We start from the raw sequence: 20,986 nt of genomic DNA on the forward strand, positions 1-20,986 counted from the left end.
TGGAAAGAAGTACGAATAGAAACAGAGAGAGAGAGAGAGAGAGAGAGCAAAAATATTGAACGTGAAAAACATCTGTCTAATAGCGCAAAAATATTGTATGTGAAAAGCATGTGTCTAATACAACCCTAAACCATAAAAAACTTTTACAAAAAAATGCAAGCAGACCTATACATATTATACATATATTTATTTCAAACACATCAAACCATTATTTTTTTCAATGAAAATTTGATTTACAAGAGGCAAGGACAGTTAGTTGACGATACCTTACGTTGCACAGTTTTGACAACTAATCAAAGTTAAGTTCGTTTTTTATTGAGGAAATAAAAAATTAGCCGGTGAATTACAATTTTAAGAAGTTGAAAAACAAAGTTTTCATCATGAGAGCTAAGATTGGCACCTCCTATTTTTTACGAGACCGCCTCAAATTGTCAATTTAATGTTAAAAGATGAAGATACCCTCACTCAAGTGAACATGCAGGGAGAAACATGGGAGCATCAGAGAGGAAAGAGGGAAAGACGAAAGAACGAAGGAGAGGAGGAGGAGAAAAGAGAATGGGAAAAGGAGAGAAAAAAATAATAGAGAAAATTATGCGAGTGACTATAAAACCAATAGCCTCTACGACCCACCATATCTCTCCTAATGCCTCCCAAACGCACCACTGTAAATTATAGGACTTGAAAAGCCCAACCTTTGTGGCGTTTTTGGTCCATTAGCCTTAATTAGGAAAAATTGCTAAATTGAAATGTTTTAGGGGTAAATTAGTAAAATGACCTAAAAATGTCGATTTTTAAGTACAAATACACATTAAGTCTCCTCATCCAGCACTTTTCTCCGGAACAAACCCTAGAGAGAGATTTGAAGGAGAAACCCTAGAGGGAAGGAGAGACGGCTACGGAAGGAGTTTTCTAGCGAAGGAAACCAGGATTTAAGGTAAGATATTTATTTTTTTATTATCAATAATGATTATTAATGGCTAATACTGTTAAAAATCTATAAAAATAAGTAAGATAATGATAGATCCTTGATGAAAGGCCCTTCCTTCATCGACAGATTCGATTCGGGCTGATTTCCAGCGATTTCCTTTGGTTCATGAGGATCTTTCCTTGCAAAGAATTCCATGAACAATCGTTTAGGTTCGCCTCGATGAAGGAAGATGATTGGTAATGAATACATGGACTTTAAAAAGATTTCTCATGTTGAAAGATGGGGGTTTGGGGGAGAAAAACCGTCAAAATTCGGAGGACCCGCGAATCTGGAAAAATTCCATATCACGCTCGCAGTCGATCGTGTGGCCGACCGTACCATGCGAGGTTCTGGTCACTTTTTAGGATTCGATTCTCGGAGTTATTTTGAGGGTTATTTTGGGTTCTGATTGACCCTATGAGGTGTATTAAATACTGATTTAGGATTAATAATGTTGATAGGTGTCAAATCAATACGATTTTGCGTATCTCACAATTGTGGGAAAGATTAACTAAAACTTTTGTTGGTAAGTACCTTATCTCTATATACCAGGATTTTCGAAACCATGTTGTTTTAGATTAAATGTTATTGTGTTTTCGTGAGTACGTTCAAATGTTGTATTTTGCAATGTATTCATAAAATCATGTTTAGAAGAAATCATGTTCTTGGCATATTACTTATGAAAATTGCGAAAGGATTATTGATTTGATTGTAATGTTGATTTCATGGAATTGATTTTCGTCTATGGGTCGTGGTTTTGACCATGTGTATTATTAGGCTGGGAAAGTTCCCATGGTACCTTTGGTATCGTTACCTACTAGTGGGGCTGTGGCACTAGTACGTGATCATGTAGAATCGGTCGAATGAGCAATCTTGGGATAGTTACACTCTCTCTCTCTCTCTCTCTCTCTCTCTCTCTCTCTCTCTCTCTCTCTCTCTCTCTCTCTCTCTCGCGCGCGCGCGTTGGTTCTGTCTGAATGCACTGTTTGTGCCAGTAAAATGCTTGTTGCCTTGTTTTGCCGGAAACCACTTCAAACCAATGTTACAGAGATTTCCTTTCCAAACTCTCATCTTCCTCCACGCCTTCAATTATTTGGGCTGACGAAAAAGAAATCAAAAGCTACTAATTGAACAGCCCAACTACGGTTCGACAACCATGCAGCAGTAAACCTCGCGGCATACTATGGACGATAGTTTCATCAGAGAAGATGAAGGAAAGAATCATAGGAGAAAATAGGACGTAAAAGGTCTTTTAGAAATAGGGACAAGATACGATTTTCTTATTCAAATATCTTTTATAGGACATAAAGGGTATTTTAGAAATAGGGACATGATAAGATTTTCATATTCAAATATCTTTTAAGGTTTTTACTTTTTCCATATTTCGTATGTCACCGAACCAAACAGAGTAAAATATGGGTAAAGCCAGGTAAGTTCCCGGGGTTTGATATGCCTGTCTCCTCCCTCCATTCTACTAAATCCTAGTGCTCTACATGCGTCCAAACAAACCCACCCCTATAGTAGATGGAGATAACAATGCTTGGTGGATAGATTTAAGCTCCACCTGTCATGTGGCAACGATCCAGATAGGACTCCATAGATATGAAGGAAGTTAAAGGCGTTAATCATTGTCTCCATGGGTACCAACAGCTAATGTGATGTCTTGGGTATAGGAACACTCCGTCTAAAGACGTCTGGACAAAAAACCTTCTTTTCTCTGAAGGCTATAAATAGTAAGTTGAGATCTAAAAGAAATCTCAAACCAGATGGATTGAAGGAAAAATACAAAGTAAGATTAGTAGCAAAAAGATTTACACAAAAAAGGGATTGATTATGCGACATTATCTTGTAGCCAAGTTCACATCCACAGGATAATTATGTCAGTAGTGGCATACCTTGATTAAGAGCTTTACCAAATGAATATTAAAATGCTTTACACGGAGAACTTATTGAAGAGATATTTATGATTGAACATAAAGGATGTGAAATTGAGTGACAAGAGATGAAGCTTATAAACTAAATAATTCCTTATATGAACTAGAAATTTGGTTTTATAAAAAATAAATTTGATCATTGCGAATGTACCTGGATTAATGGGCACAAAATAAATTTGATCATTGTGTATGTACTTGGATTAATGGGAGTTTATGTTGATGATATTATCACTGTATGTTGATGATATTATGTTAGCCAGGGGTTTTGGCCCCAATCATTATGTTCCGGCGATGTGTGATGGTCAATCATTACCCATCATCCACCAGTTTAAAACACCGACGGAAGATATCAACCGATACATCGGCATTCAAAGGTTTGCTTTTGGCCAAGTAGACCAATAAATTTCCCTAACTGTTCAGAAAGACTTGAGAGGGAGCTATCCCATAAAACTTGAAGATTTGATGAATTATTTCCGCTACGGGGAATCGTAGACCCCCACGAAAGGCCTTTAGATAAAAGGTCGTTCCGCCCGCGACCGAACTTTCGCAGGCTCGCTCGGTGGAGTTGGGTATCCGAATAAAATAATCAATAGGAATGAGGTACTCTCTACGGATATCATCTACGTTCCTCCCTTATCAAGGTGCAAACCTGAGTTGCAACTACCACCGGTCTATGGGTTTCCCCAATATCCCCCATAGCCTCAAAGAAATCAGCCGACTCTTTAACTAGGGAAATGTGATGTTCCCCTAACGGTTCTCTACGGATATCATCTACGTTCCTCCCTATCAAGGTGCAAACCTGAGTTGCAACTACCTCCGGTCTATGGGGTTCCCCAATATCCCCCCTAGCCTCAAAGAAATCAGTCGACTCTTTAACTAGGGAAATGTGATGTTCCCCTAACTGTTCTCATTATCAAACCCAAAGGAATGTCATTAGGTTTGTAAACATCACTGGTGGCCCCCGAATCAGTTTTGATCCTCCTAGACAATTTAGGGGCCCTCTCCTTCCTAGTGGGTTTTCTCTTCTTATAAGACTTCGCCAGAGCCGGTGGCTCACTAGCGCTGGCCTCATCCCTAAGGTTCTCATTGTGGGACCCGATCCCGCGAGAAGGGCGCGGCGCGTGACCTTCTCTCTTGGTCTCTCGTACCCACGCGAATGGCGTCTGCCATTTTTTATTATTGATTTAATTCATCTTGTCCGTGAACTTGGGATCCCTAAAACAATTCAAATTTCACGCAAAAGATAATGACAGAGTCGCCACCTATATGAGAGATCTATGACCCATAATTGACCAGAAATCTAGATTCGTTACCTGATTACGAGAATGGAAGGTATGGGGAGTTACCACCACATGCACCATTCTTGCTTGATAATCCAGTCTTCAATTCCAAAAGTTAACTCTCTTGAATTTCTTTTAAATGGCTCATTTAACTCTATATTAATGTGCGAAGTATATGACATGCATCCTAAGATCTAATTTCAATGCATTTCCTGATGTGTATCTTGATTTTCTTAATTCGTTTGGATTCAATCTATGCGAAAGTTCTCCTAAAATTCTAATTTGGGAAAAAGTCTTAGGTGATTTAATCAATTTTAATTTAAGGTTTTAAATGATAAAAGAAAATAAAAACTACCTTAAAAACCCCACTGATTGTGTGTGGAGCCGACTCGTGATTGGTATGCCATCAAGCATCCAAGCTGCCTACGTACTCAAGCCTCACTGGGATCAAAGTCGACGTACTACATGCCTAAGACATCTAGGACACCGATCTAGACTGGACTGACTGCTTTAACAGTTTAAGAGAGATTATTTAGTTTAAGTTGGGTAGATTTTTTTTTATCCTAGGACTCCATCTAAAATGCTATATGGCCCTATCTAAGTACAAGACGCTCTCTAAACTAATGCAGGTAGGTCCTACATCCTAGGTTAACTAGGCTTGTCCTACAGGGATAAGAGGGTTAACTAGTGAAACTAATCTAAAGGTCAATTGCTAATAATAGCAATCGGTTGTGATGAGGCTGGACTCCTAACTCTAGGACGCCCTAAAACCTAGAACACAATGTGACGTAAATGTTCCTAAAGCGGCTCTAAGGTTCCTACGAGGTGGGACCGTTATCCAACGGTTCCAAGATTGACTTGAACAATGGTTTACCAAACCCAAATTATTAGGTTAATGATTTTCAATTCTTTTAAGGGTTCCTAACCTAAAATTTAGGAAAAATCTAAGGCTCTAAGGGTTAGTTATTTCCCTACATGGGTTGAATTCATGGAAGGGAATCGTGCTTTCTACCCTTACACAATTCGGCAAATAAATCATGATATACTGCTGCCTGGCATTTTCTCAGGATTTCCGTGGACAAAAACCTCGGACCCAACAATATATTTAAATTTAGATGCTAAAAAGTCAAGGGTTGATCGCAATAAAGAAATGATTATGAATACAACCCTCTCATCTAAAATGACCTAGATTAGCCAGTTATGAAGGAACTTAATGATTTTTAAGGTTTCGATTCAAATGACTTAAGGATTACATGCATTCTGGAAAGTTGTGATATTCTGAAAATTTTCACGATTTTTAGAATTAAAATGAATTTTTAATGATTTTAACAAAATCAGACCAGATTGATACTATTACAAAGCAACATATAGCAAACATGCTCTAAATCATTTCAAATTATCACTATAATATGCTCATAGTAATATCAAACCACAATAGAAATTTCACACATTATCTCTGAAATTTCCTATTTTAAATATATTTATTTATGTTATGTCCGATTCAAAGATAAATCATAAAAAATATCAAAACATGCACAACAAATCCGAAAATATGATTTTTTCTGGGCCAATTCATCTTACTACAAAGTTTCAACTTCCGAGAAGTTCATTTGATGGTATCTCCTTCATACATGTAAAAATAAGTAATTTTCATTAAAAAATTCCAGTAAATATAATAAATAAACTCAAAATCTTTTGGAAACCTTCGTATGATATTTAAATATTAAAAGACTACTAAGAATAAAATTTCGTCCAATTTTGAATTGTTTTGATACATGAACGAATTTTTATTCGTCAAATTTCCTTTTTCTAGGTATTTTTTGGACGAATTTTAGAGTCATCAAAATAAATGAATTCTAGTGGAACTTTTGGATTTCTAGTGTTCTTTTATCCTCATTGAAACTCAGAAAATATAACTTTGCGAAAAACCTTGGTTTTGAAACACTTGCTTTGTAAATCGACTTAAAAACTACTTGAAACCCTAATCGGTTGATCGAATTTTAAAGCCAACAATATAAATGAATTCTATTGGAACTTTCAGATTTATAGTGTTTTTTAAATCCAATTGAAACTCAGAAAATATAACTTTGCGAAAAATCCTTAGATTTGAAACTCTTGCTTTGTAAATCGATTCAAAGACTACTTAAAACCCTAATTGGTTAAACATCCAATTTTTCACACGTAACATGGTTCTTCTTCCACCAAAATCAGTAATAAAGTAAATTGACCCATCATAAATCATATTAGATCATGCAAGACAACCTCTCATGAAATTCTCTACAAAAACCCATGAAGAAAACAAGGAAAAGACACCTCTAACATGTTACTAGTTCTAGATTACATAGAATAAGATATTAACCGTTGATCGTTTTCCTTGTCTCTAAGGTGTGTAAATCCAAGATATACGCTTTGTCACAGCTTGTATACACAAAAGAAAACCCCAAAGATCGCCCAATATAATCCGATTTTGACGTTTGTTGAAAAAGAGACGAAGAAATCCAAGTGTGCTTTGAAGAAAAACAAGTAATAGAAGATGATCAAGAACACCACAAATGGGGGAAGGAATTTTCTAGAGGGGGAAAACAAGGTGGGATGTTTTTCCAAGAGAAAAAAAGCCTTATGTGGGTTTGCTTTTATAGGCACAAGGCTAGGTTTGAGTGAATTTGGAAGTTTTCAATGTGAGCTCTCTCCTTTTGGCTTATTTCCAATTTGTGCTTTGACTTTCTCATTCTTTGATTTTCATATTGAACTTATTTCTAAACCTTGTTTCTTACAACCTAAACAATGCTAAATTAGACAATGAAGATCCTTCAAGATCAATCTAGAAGCCTTCTCACATAGGAAAACTAGCTTTTATGAATTATTTTCGTCCAAATAGGGCTGCCCAACGTTTGAGATCGTTTTTTACCTATTTAGAGGCTGATTCAGGAAAAGTTGTAAACTAGAAAGTTGTAGATATTTTTAAGACGTTCGAAACAAGTATAAACGCAAATTTTTGGGACGAGAAGATAAAAAATTATGGTCATTTTACTAACCTGACCATACTAGCCCTTTCTAATTATAACTCTTCCTTTCTTTATTATTTTTTCAAAACAAATATGATGTCACCAACCACCTCACCCATGTTGGACGTTTTTGCATGTGGCCTAAGCGCCCACTTATGTGGTCGACCCACATGCGTGGGTCCACATGGACCCCCACCTTGTGGGCTTTAGCCCAATGGGCCTTATGACATGTATTTTGGGTTTTTTTTCAATGAAAATTCAATAAAATCATTTAAATTCAAATTTTTTATTGATGAACCCAACTCATATGACATTTATGATGCACCCTCGACATATGGTCGAACCATCCCCTTTAGAAGAAACAATTTTTCGGACCAAAATGCCCCTGTTTGATCATTACGTACCCAAAGGCGACTAAAATGACCTTAAATTGGATTGCCCCCAAAGGGGAAAGTTAAAAATAGAAAGTCTTCATGATCAAACCTAAAAACTAGAAAGTTTTTAAGTTTGCTTCTTTTGGTGGGTGATATCAAACATAATCACTTGGAATCCCCTGAAAATGCCCAAAATGCCCTCGACACACAAAATTTTCAAATCAAGCGAAACCCCTGAGAAATTCCAAATTTAACAGGTTTTCCAAAATTCACGAAATGACTCGTGACTCCTTAAACACACTCTAGAGATCAAATGAAACACATTGAAAATGACCAAATTACCCCCGAGGTGCAAAAATAGGCAAAAATGAGGGAAACCCTGAGAAACCCAAAAATAGTAATTTTTCCTACTCGATTGGAAACCTGATTATTCATCTTCCGGAGGCCAATGGAACCCTCTAGAGACTTTCAGGATTGCGAATCAACTTCAAAACTCCTAAAATGAGGTGAAATTCACCCTAAAATGCAAGAATACTAATATGGAAGACCGACTCAAGACTCGATGAAACTACCGAATCTTTTGCTTTTTAAAGCGTAGCAAAATGGGGGTGTCTACACTCATCTGAATCTACTTTATGAGGAGACTCTGAGTTCTCCATATGCCCTACGCTCCCAGAAGGGTTTTGCAAGTCTGAAGCATCAGACATGTTTAAGGGCAGAAACAGAAGAGAGAGAAATGGAGGAGAAAGCAAGTCACTGTTAAAAAGATTTGGTGGTTAAAAAGAGAAAGGAAAACCCCTATAAATAGAATTCCAAGAGGGATGAAAAGGCCATCAAGTGCCATAAGGCGCCTTTTGGGTTGGCCGCTCTCTTGACACGTGGCATGATATTCCTTGCCACAAAAGCAACGTACGATGCCCATTATGAAGGGATTCCTTCCCGTCACGTCATTACAAACCATCATTTCAAAATATTGAGAACGGTGCGACGGTTTTTCATGATATAGAAATGAGAAAATTAATGTAGCCCGCATTTGAGAGACTCGGTTTCATTACATGACACAGACCGAGTACTGAAGATCGGATGGGTCACTACAAAGTGAGTTCCTACTACCATCGGTACCGATCAAACTCTCTCCAGATCAGAAGGATCTCTAAACTACTTCCTCGACCCAAATAAGGCTCGAGGAAGTGGGGGGCAATATGTTGGGGGTAAAATCGGCCTTAACCGTTGATGGACAACACGTGGCACTTCCTAATAATTAGAAACCGACCTACGAAAAAGATAATAACATCTTATCCTCTCCTTAATAAATAGCAACGACCGTATTTGGGAAACCGCTCCTCAAAAGATGTAATACTCCCTAAGGCAGTGGCTTTCCAAGTGAAGGAGTCCCATTCTTAGAAACTTACTTGTACATGGAAACAAGATATCTATTGAAAATAGATATAAACTTATCTCCCGGGGAAGTCGACCAATCAGGAAAGACTCCTTAAACAGTAAGATTCTAATCATTGAGGACTCTATCCTCTATAAAAACGGACCCTTACTTCATAATGAAACTACGTTAGACTTGATCCTCAATAAAAGGGTACGTAGGCAGCTTGGGAAGACCAGGTTCAGTCAAATCATCTCCCACCTCCTCTTCGTTGGTAATGCTTCTGAGTCCCATCTCCTTCCCTTCAATTCACCTGTGATTCCGATTTCTAACTTAAATATTGAAGTATCATAATTCTGGTACTACTAACATCTTTCTGTGAGTACAAGTTGCTTACAGGAATAACTCTATCACTACTAGATCGTATAGAGCGGATTTCGGCATCATCAGATCCTAAAGAAACAAAAGTAATGAGCCACTTGTTTAATAACATATAATGAAATATATGCCATGAGGGTTTCATCATCACAAGCTGAAGTGTTGTTCTCTGCACTTGCGCTTGAAATCAAGTCCATCAGCTTTTGCTTTGGAATGCTAAGAAATTTAAAATCATCGACAACCTGAAATGAGCAACGCTTCCTTCTCAAACTTGTATCATTTTAGCCACTCTGGTGCTTCCCCATGTTGCTGAGATGTTCTCGTATGAAACCAAGGCACCACTTCTATCCAATAATCCAGGCAACATGAGTGAACCTTGAAACCCATGATGAGGAAAATAGAAGACAAGTATCCTCTAGCCTACATACTCCACTAAATTATCATCATCATCATCCCAATTTTCTGCCCAGAGGTTCTGATATGCTTCCTCTAACAATCTTGCTGCCAAACCAAAGTAACAATTGGAAACAATCCATAAACACTAGCAGAAACTTGACGCAGCATGCAGCCATACACTTGGTAGTAGTGTAATACTTCAAAACGAAATGCATGCTTGATGTATTAACTTTCCTTGCACTCCACTAGTGCATCACATGGAGACTGACAGGAAGGAAACTGCATGCCACCACAAGCAATGCATCTAAAGCAAGCTGCCATATGCCATGATATGCTTCAAGAAGTGGTTTCATCGCTAGCAAGTTTTGATGGTGTAGCTTTAGATTGGACCCAGGTTCCGGTAAAAGAAAAAAAAAAAAAGAAACAGTAACTGGCCCCAGCGAATGAGTTTAAAGCAATCAACACAGGCTCTGTTACATGTATTCGGATTCGGGTGTTGGGATCCGACACGGATTCGAGATGTCGGATTCGCCAAACCCCAAAAAGCAGTATTTGTGGATTCGATAACTTTTATTAAATAAAATAAAAAAACAAAAATTTAAAAATATATATATACACACACATTCATGAAAAATTTGAGGGTGGGCCGAGACATAAGGGTTTTTATTAAGAGAGACGAAGAAGAAAGGGGAACGGGGTCGATGTTCGATGGTGGAGGGTCGAGGCGCTAGGGTTTTTATTAAGAGAGGATGAGTTCTTCTTTTTAAAAAAAATTAAGAAGAAAATGTGTTTAAAGGGAAAATATAAAAGCTTTGCATTTTAAAAGAGTCAATAGTGTGACAGATTCGCCTAAAAAAAGATTTGTGTGGGACACAGCTATGACAAGAATCAAGATGTGTGCCCACGCATATCTATGTCCGATTCGCGTGTCGAAACATGTCGACATGGATTCGACATAGGTGGCCAAAGAATAAATGCAACACTGAGCACGGGAATACCCATGCTCTCCTCACCATATTCCTGGATTACAGTAGGTATCATCACTCATCGAAGAACCTTGCTTGGTCAGCATATTCTTGGAATAACCAGCTCTTGTTGTCTCATGCTTGGTCAAAAGAAGGTATTCTACAAGATGTTGTTCTATCTTCAAGAGAGACACCGAGAAGAAAGCACATTTTGGTAAACTAATAAGGAGGCAGTCACATACAGTCACATATAAAAGAAGGGGTTCCAAATCAGCCCGCTTTCATGATTTATTTTCTTAAACATTCATGTATTACCGACAAATAAAAGTTGTAATAGTATCAGTTTATTAAATTTATCCACTCAGTCAACTCAAACAAATCAACTTTGGGCGATTTCATCCTTGAGTTCTATTGCCTTAAAGAATGGCATGATTTTTTTCTATTATTCCACCTGTATGTAGTTATTCCAATTTGCATTCATTGTTTTGGACTTCCAAATATCCTACGAAAAAGTAAGAGAGCTCCAAAGCCTAATCCGGATTTTAAATCCCAAAATATTCACCTCTTCGACCCAAATTCAATTTCACAAACAAATTACTAAATCTACTAGTACAGAAACTGCTCATAAAGAATACTCGCCCTAGAAATTTCCCATGGACACCTGCTTCCGAGACTTAAATGCCATAACTGAACACCTAAAACTAAAACCATGTTCGTTTCAGATTGTAGCAGCCGAGTGTGAACCTCCCAACCGATATTATGAGCAAATAATCGGATGGGGGGCTCACAATCGGTTGTCACAATCTGAAACGAACAGAACCTAAGCAGTCCTATTCTAGAACTAGAATTGAAGAAAAGGTACAAAACTATCTCAAAATCCTAATTCAGCATGAGTAAGGCCCGGTTCGTTTCAGATTGTGAAAACCGATTGTGAGCCCCTCATCCGATTATTGGCTCATAATTTTCATCTCAGAATCGGTTGTGGGGCTATCAATCGGCTGTCATAATTTGAAACGAACAGGGCCGCCTAACTGATCATCGGCCAGATTATTTAGGCCCTGTTTGTTTGGGATTATGACAACCGATTGTCAGCCTCCAATCCGATTATTGTGACAATCGGTTGTCACAATCTAAAATGAACAGAGCCTTAGGTCAATAATCGGTTGGAGCCCTCACCATCGGTTGTCAGAGTCTGAAACGAACAGGGCAATTGAGCAAAAGAAAAGGAAAACGAAACTTGAAGCACGCTCACATCAAACAAAGCTAGGTAAATTCCAAAAAAATTGAAGATTTCAAACGAAATGCAAATCGAAATGGCGAGCAAAAGAGGGGAAATAAGAATCAACCTGGACGCCGTTCGGAGCCTAGATTGGACGGATCGCAATAGTTTTGAACTCCATTCCACTGGAACTCCGAAGATCTGTGGATTAGGAGCGTTCGGGGGATAATAGAAAACCTTCTCATTCTCTAGCGCCAGAAAGACCGGGGAAAATCTGTGATTCGCCGAACAAAGAAAGCTGCTTAAAATGAAGGTGGAAACGAGGCATGACGAGGTTTAACATTAGGAAGAAGAGACGTGTCGTTTTGCTGATGGTCCCGACACCATGCATCGTCGGGTTCTGGATTCTCCACGTAAAGCGATCGGGAGAGGAGAGGCGTACGCTCTCTTTCATAGATACCAAAAGAGAGCAGCGTACTCTCTCTCTCTCTCCTTTTCTCTTCTTTTGTTTTTTATTTTGTGAAAAACACACGCTTGTAGTTTTGTAAGGGAGGTTGATTAAACCCAAGGTTCCAACTATACGACCCACACCGAACTGACCGAATCTCGAGTCGAATCGGGTTTTGTTGGAGGTTTGCCTCCTTCGGTCCGAGTGAAACTCAATTCGGGACCGAAACCTTTTCGTCCCCTAGGGTGATTGAGAAGAAGAGGGGAACGACACTTATTCCTTGGGTTCCACTCGCTTTACACATTTAGAAAGGACATTTTATGTGAGAAGCGTCGCGTTTTTTACTTATTAAAAATAGACAGAGGTGCACACAAGCACGGGGCGGGAAGACACTCAAGGTCGACAGACTATTTGACTCAAACTTGTTGGAAGGGTTTTCACCTCAGGCAAAACTGCTACACGCAGCGGAATTAGAAATCACGTAGTACCAAAAAAAATTCTCACCGATTTCACCCGTTAACCCAGGAACCTAAGAGCGGAGCCAGGAATTTACACTTGGGGGGGCGGACTAATTTACACTTTGCCTGCATTGGTCATTGGTGTGGGGGGTGGGCGTGGGGGGAGGGGGGCAAAAAAATTTATTTTTACAATACCCAGAATTTAATGATTGAATTGGATTCTTTATGCATTAGTTTTGACCCCTTTGTTTCTTTGAAATGGACATCTGTTGCTGAAATTAATGACATGTTTTATTTGAATCTTATCTAAATGGTGTTATTAAATTGATAATATACAACTTGGCTCTCAAATTACAATTGAAACACATTCAATTAATAAAATATTTACTTAACTAAACACTAATTGTCTGAAAATTGTAATTTTCTCTGAATTTTTTTATTTTGGAATTTTTTCCATGAAAAATAACTTTACCAAATGATAAAAAATTAGAGAAAGACCATGAAAAAAATTAGATAAAGTCCATGTAATCCGTTCAATAAAGATGATCACAAGATAATATCAAAATGTTCTCTATATGTCTGTTCTTGGCATCATGCACAAATTTTAGAAATAAATATAACTATTAATTGAAGATCTCAACAGAGATGCAGAAACTTGCCACTAATATTTAGTTTTCCCTTGTTTGTTTGTATATCCACATCTAGTGAGTGATATTAACACCCCCTTGTTTTTTATACTGTGTACCTCTTCATTCTAGTATGCTACTATAGCTCATTGGTCGTTGGACTCTGCAAGATGACTTGATGAGCCATTTTAGAAGGCTAGTAGCCTATGAAGGACTTTAATTTAAGATACGTGCATTATACCAAAAGAAGGGGATTTAAATAGGGTGCAAGTATATGCATTATTATTTTGATGGTGGCACCGTGGCTTCTCTGGAAAAAAATTTCTTTCCACAATTTACATACCTTGTTTTACAACCAGAAAGTAAAAAAATGAACCTTAAAAAAAGATGAGTAGAGAAGAGTTAAGAGTAGATGAGGTCTCTACGGGATTAGAGGTTGAGAGTGTGAGAGAGATTGAGATAGAGATTGAGGGAGAGTGGGAAACAAAGAGAGATATTCTCATAGGATGGGAGAAGCAGTGCATATCGTTGAAAGGAAATCCCCAAAAATTTGGACTTGCACAGAGAGAGTTATTAGAGAAATACCAATAAGGGCATTGCCCTCTTCCAAAAAAATTGGAAAAATTAAAGGAGGGTAAAAGGGCAATTCCGGAAAACTCATTTATGGGATAAGACAAAATCAATTCTTTTATGATTTTTAGGGCCATATCACTATGGAATTTACACTAAAAATTTTGGGGGGGCGTTAGCCATATCAGTTTGGAATTTACACGAAAAAATTTCTCCACATATCAGGGATTTTGCAAATCATTGGGGGGGTCGTGGCCCCCCAAGCTATATGTGGTTCCGCCACTGGACTAGATGATTTGATGGTGATTCAAATAAAAATATAAAACACGAAAATACCTTTGTGACGACTGTAATATCAGCATCTGCTTGATCTACTCCTCAAACGGCCACGAACGATCCGATCGCCGCAGACCCGCAAGTTCAACAGATGGATTCCTTCAAATTTGCGCGAAGGGAAGTTGAAGAACTTTTCTTCAAACATATGTAGTAATATATATATATATATATATATATATATATATATAGGGAAATGTTTTCTGAGCGATTCCTCAGATACGTTATCTGAGCAAGAGCTCAAAAAATCATGTGGGCCCACATTGTTTAGATGATCCAAAGCATTCATTTGATAGGCCCTTACAAAGATAGGGTGTGCCCAAAAAATCAGCTCCATAGGATCATCCTAACTCTTCGATTTTTGGAGGTTAAAATGGACAGATTTGTTGAGGTTTATACCCATCCACTTTGGCCTCCACAAATCGAAGGGTTAGGATAATCATGTGGACAAGATTTTCTGTGCACACTCTATCTATCTTGGGAGAACAGTCTGCAGATGAGAATCATCCCTTTGCCCAGATTCTGAAGCAGTGGGAAGACAAGTTTGCCAAGGTTAGTCAAGACCTCAAAGTTATCAAAATTTAGGGGTCGACATGACTCTTTTCAAGACATTTCGTTGTTTCCAGATGTGTAGCTCCCTGCCAGCTTCAATTGGCCTGACATTAGTAAAAACGACGGAACTGGTTGTCCTCGTAATCATCTCGTAATATTCGAAAGTAAGTTGCGGTCATAGGGTTTGTCCCCAGATCAGCTAGCCCTCGTCTTCCAAATGTCTTTGAAAGACGTGGCATAGAAATGGCCTCTGAGTTTGCTTGAGTTGCTGATTATGGGTTGGGAACGTATAATGAATGAATTCATTAAGCAGTTTTCTTACGAAGACGGCACTGAAACTTCTCGTCGAGATCTTCAGACCACACGACAAGAGCCCATGGAAGCCTTTTCTGATTCTGTAAAGTGTTGGCATCATAAGACAGCTCACATGCTTTAGCGGCTCACCGAGGAAGAACAGATCGACATGACGCAGCAGAACCCCACCTTGTCCTTTCAGCATCCCATGGCCATTCAAAGCTTCACCAGCCTCGAATACTTCATTGATACCGGTAACAAAATTGAGGATTCTTTAGCTCGTGGTTGGCTCAGCAAAGCCCCCTCTGATTCTAGACATACTTAGTCTAAAAAACCTCCCGTATCCAAGGAAGTTAATGAGACAAAGCCAGTTCTAGAAACGTCTGAAACTCCAGTCGTTTGGCAACAGAGCAATGCACCTCCGGGACCTGATATTATAAACAAGCCACCCAGGGAATTCTCTCCCTTACCAGCCAATCCTTCTACCATCAAGAAATTACTTCTCCAAGCGAAGAGGTTATTTCTACTTGCACCCCATCCACCTACTAACACTCTGCAAAAAAACTGGAACAACAAAGAATATTGTGAGTACCATCGAGATAGAGGACACCAAACAGATAGATGTCTCCCTTTGAAATATGCTATCCAAGACCTTCTTGAAAAGAAGCAGGTCATTCTTCCGTCTAGGCCAAATATCAACACCAACCCTCTTCCAAATCATAACCCATCTTCGTAGGGGTGCAACTTGGGTCGGGTTCAACCTGATTTTGGCTCATGTTGGGTTGGCATTTTCTCGGGTTGGGTTGGGTTAGGGTTGGGAAAAGCCAACCCGATTTATTTTCGGGATGGGATAGGGTTGAGGCCTTGGCAACCCGACCTCCCTCTAATTTTTTCATGATTTTTTTAGGATTAGTTTTTTTTTCCTTGTATTTTTCTATTTGGCCCTAGAAGAACCCGAACCCAACCCAACCCGATTTGGAGCCGGGTTGGGTTAGGGTTGACATTCCTCAACCCGAGGTTCGGGTTGGGTCGGGTTAGGGTTGAGGAAATGCTATCTCGGGTCGGGTTAGGGTTGGCCTCAGCCCGACCCAACTCGACCCGAGTCGCACCCCTACATTTTCGTCCACTTCAAATACCATTTTCACCGAACCTTCGGTAGTCAACTTCTCGTCCTTAATGTGTACTATCGAATCCTATCCGTGGGGTACTGATAACAACAATTACATACGAGAAGTCGGGGAAGAAGTACCCTATTCTGTTGCCATCTGTGCAGACTTCGATGAAGAACCATATATCCTAGACCTAGAAGGGGCTGGAAACGAAACTTTGTTCGTCCTTTCATTTGAAGATTGCAGAATCAATGATCCTGGAACTTCAGAAGTGGGACATCGAAGCAGGGGTGGTAGGAACTACAAACCCCCCAGAACTCATGTCAGACGAGTAGATCGACGCTTTCAAACGAAAGGTTGTTAGCACAGAAGTTGATCAGGAAGATCTGAACATCATCAGGCAGCTTAGCAAGACTCAGGCAGATATCTCACTTTGGGGATTACTAATGGTATCCCTTAAACATCGAGAAGTTCTCCTCAAAAGTTTGCAGACTTCCTAAGTGTCTATGGACACTACACCCGAACAGCTTACGAATCTGGTTACAGCAGTCAGAGTCTCCACAACCCTCTCAATTTCAGATCAAGATCTGACCCCTGAAGGAAAGAATCACTCCCAACCTCTCCTTGTTACTATGTTATGTAATCAGAAGAGGGTACCCGCCGTACTTGTGGACAATGGTTCTGCCATGAACATTTGACCATTGAGCACGGCCACAGCTATCGAATTTGGCCACAACGACTTCACTCCGTCTGATCAAGGCATCATTGCCTACGACAACTCTCGACGAGATGTTGTTGGATCTCTTTCTACTGCCATCTATATAGGCGACGAAATTTTTGATGTTGAATTTTGTAAACCCAAGGGGTCCCATGGGTTCAAACATTCACCTTACCTTATTGTTTTGATGCTAGCTAACCCAAATTGATAAGCATTTATGAACTATTGTGTTGCTTTCAGGTGTTGTGCTCTATACAGGAATTTGATATGTTATATCGCCATTACACAACTCATCTAACACATGGCTTGCGGATCCACACACACAACGATCAAAGAGCCTGCACTCACACTGAAGACATCATCATTTGGAGGATGTTCAAGTCAAGAAGCTCAAGATTAAGATCCCACAAGTTGCCTATCAAATATCATTTCAATGCATCCAATGCCATGAAACTAGTTCGTGAAAGCAACCAAATAAATACGGGACCTCTATCTAATAGATTATAATAGGTCAATCGAGTAGTGAGTGTGTTAGCCCAATGGTTCAACAAGTACTCTCATTGACATTTTTTGATGATTAACAAACTCAATTTGTTATAAAAAGGCTTTATGTACTAATGATTTCCATTGGCTAAGTAATTGTGTTCATAGCATTAGCACCTTCAAAATCGCACAACAAATGGTCAAATCATTCAAGCTCAAGATGAAATCAAAGACATGGAGAAGGTATCATCAATACATAGGCAAGACAAGGTCATTCAAGAACAAGGTTGAATTCAAGCCCAACAAGGATGTAAATCAACTCAGAAGCTCAAACATCAAAGGAGTTGATTGAAGACAAGTCAAAGCCTCTACAAAGTGCCAACAAGATTGAAGACCAAGCTATTTTAGAATGTGTATGGTCTATCATGTATAGTCTAGGTCAGAGGTACAAAGGGGAGTTAAACCAACCTAAAATCAAACTTAAATGGTTTGTGAATGATCATGGTGGAGTCCTCACATATTTGGACACACATGACATTCCGTTCAACATGCTTAAATTGAGTTCTAAAAGCCCAAAACAAATCAGCACAAAAAATAGGAAAATCTGCTGAAAATAGGCTTCTCGGAACTCTGAGAAAAGCTCCAGGTTTAAAAAATAACACGTAACGGTCCACTCGGAGCTCCGAGAAGACTGTTGGGGGGTCAAAAAGGCATATTTGAATCTCCTCTATATATATGAACCTTGGGAGCTTTGGGAACTTACTTAACGAGTTAACCTAACATTCTAAGAGCATTCAAAGGCATTTATACTCATTTTCAACTTGTTGTTCACTCTGCCTCTCCCTCTCTTGTGCTTTGCCCTTTGATTATTCTTGAGAGACCTTAGGTTTTTCACTTATTCATTTTTTTCTTGTGAGAGTGAGTGTACTTTACATGTAATCAGCCTATCTAGAGGCAAGGCGGAAGGGACGCCGTATTTTAGTTTCTTGGAGAAGATAGTGGAATCCTCAAGGAGAGCAAGTTGAGAAGAGTGAAGTAGATCTTGGGTTAAGACCGAACCACTATAAAAATTCTTGTGTCAAGCTTCTTTGTCTCTTCACCCCTTCTCTTGTGGTAAGCTCTTTACTCTTGCCTTTAATCTTAATTTTAAATTTCGAATCAATCTAAAACTATTGTAAACAAAGTTTTCAAAATTCCTAAAATTTTAAAAGACACCCAATTCACCCCCCTCTTGGGTTGCTAAGTGAAATTTCACTTGGTATCAGAGCATAGGCTCTTATATAGGATTTCTCTTAAAAACCTACAAGGAAAAGATCCAAATGGCAACCTATTATCAAAGTAGTGAGGGGCAATCTACTACTAGACCTCCCTTCTTCAATGGCTTGAATTATCCCTATTGAAAAGCTAGAATGAGAGTATTTTTAAAATTCTTAGATTTTGAAGTTTGGAGAGGCATTCAAAATGAATATTAGGAACCTAGCATTGACATGGAACTATGGGATGACAATGAAAAGAAAGAATCCACCATTAATGCTAAAGCCATGAATGCCTTGATTTGTGCCTTATCTCCAGAGGAGTTCAACCGAGTTTCTACTCTTAAAATCGCTAGGGAGATTTGTGATATGCTAGAAGTAGTTCATGAAGGGACAAATCAAGTGAAAGAGTCCAAGATGAATATTCTATTTAGAGAGTATGAACTCTTCATGATGGACCATAATGAAACCATTGCCGAAATGCACACTAGATTCACGAACATAACCAATGGTTTGAAATCTTTAGGTAAACAAATATCCAACAAGAAATTAGTTACTAAAATACTTAGGTCACTACCTAAAGATTGGGATCCTAAGGTCACCGCCATTGAAGAAGCAAAAGATGTATAAAAAATGGGCTTAGAGGACATAATATGATCTTTGATAACTTTTGAAATGGTTTTAAATGGAAGAGAAACTTTAAACAAACAAAAAGAAGATACTACAAAGAAAGTGATAGCTTTCAAAGCAAGAGTTGAGAGTGAAGAAGAGGGTGAAGAATACATACAATATGATGATCTTGCTCTCTTCACTAAGAGATTCATGAAATTTCTCTAGTACAAGAAAGGAGGCAACCTAGCCAAGCAAGAAATAGACTTTCAAGCAAAGAGGAGATGAGATGTGTAGACACCCCATTTTGACTGTACCCTAATCCCTCCCTGTTTGAGTACAACCCCATCAAATCATTATATTGGAACCCCAAATTCTACCTTAGAGCAGGTTAGGGTCCCACTAGGGTCCCTGTAAAATTTCTTCAGGATCCGACCACGTTTGCCTAGCAAACGAGCTAAGACAGTGTCGTGGTGCAAGTTCAGGGGGGTGAAATACGTCATTTCCCATGTGAAGGAGGGCATTCTTGGCAATTTTATATTGCTTCCTTCGCAAGCAATCGTTATGGGCCATTGGATCAAATTATAGGGTTAGGAGCATGTAGAGAGAAAATAATTTTATGCCCATGTCTTACCCGAGGCACCCCCTTGTGTGATAAAAGGTATTAAAAATACACTAGAAGGGGCTGTCTTAGGAGAAGAGAGGGGTACGAATTTATCATTTCCTCTTTAAAAGAGAAATCGGTTAGGGTTTAGAGAGGGATTTTTGCAAAGAAACAGAGAGGAGATTAAAGGGAGAGGAGGAGCAGATTTGCAGAGGCTCAAGCTCCCCACCATGATCCCACCATCATCTCCATTTTTTTATTTTTTTACAGAAACCCATTTTCTTCCCCAAGTCTACCACCACCGGCCGCCATTAAATCCGGCAAGTCCCATCGAAACCTCTATTCCGACCAACCTCCATCCACCATCTGGCCAAGCCACCATGTCCACCTCCAAACCCCGACCGCCATTCCCAACACCTCACCCATCTCCGGCCACCACCACAAACCCCATCATCCCAGCCTCCCCTGCACCTCCATCGAAACCCACCTCTGGTCATTCCATCTCCTACACCCATTTCCTCCACCCACCGCCTGTCTTCATTTCCACCCCCAAACCCATCTTCTTCTCCGTCTACACCATTATCTTCCCCATTATTCTCCTCAAATCCAAACCCATTCCCATCTGATTCAACCACCATTTTTGCCGTCCACTTCATTTTCTCCAACCGTTCCCTTCGGAATTCGACCCCTCAAACCCATCTTCTTCCCCTTCTGCAACCTCCACCATCTCAGCCGCACCACCTCCTCTGTTCTCCTCCACCAAGCCATCACCAAACCCTCGAAATCCGTCCACCTCCGACCACCATTCTCCTCCAATTTCCGCCACCCATTTTGAAACCCATTCACCACCACCTTCTTCCATCTTCCACCTCCGACCACCAACTCCGACCGGAATCCAATCACCATTGCAGCCGCCATCTCCGCCTCAAACCCACTTCACTTTTCTTTCCTCTACAATCAGATCTGAGCATCCATACCCATCTTCCATTTTTTCCGATCACCGTTTCTCAGATCTGAATAACCCATAAAACCC

The 20,986-nt window shown here is 39.4% G+C and overlaps 1 protein-coding gene across 4 annotated transcripts in view; it reads right to left on the reverse strand.

Annotated features, from left to right (window-relative positions):
- Positions 1–12,404, reverse strand: part of LOC143887635 (AFG1-like ATPase family protein) — a 105,071-nt gene extending 92,667 nt beyond the window's left edge. For all 4 annotated transcript variants that reach the window (XR_013254316.1, XM_077391746.1, XM_077391745.1 and 1 more), the window contains exon 1: positions 12,024–12,404. Coding sequence is in view for 3 of the 4 variants with exons in the window: in XM_077391746.1 (XP_077247861.1) it covers positions 12,024–12,141 (118 nt within the window). In the remaining variant the exon portion in view is untranslated. The remainder of the gene's footprint in view (positions 1–12,023) is intronic.
- Positions 12,405–20,986: the final 8,582 nt, after the last annotated feature.

Source organism: Tasmannia lanceolata, unplaced genomic scaffold (assembly GCF_043159265.1).
Source record: "Tasmannia lanceolata isolate RefF3 unplaced genomic scaffold, GAP_Taslan_0.1 ptg000012l, whole genome shotgun sequence".
Classification (NCBI taxonomy): Eukaryota; Viridiplantae; Streptophyta; class Magnoliopsida; order Canellales; family Winteraceae; genus Tasmannia; species Tasmannia lanceolata.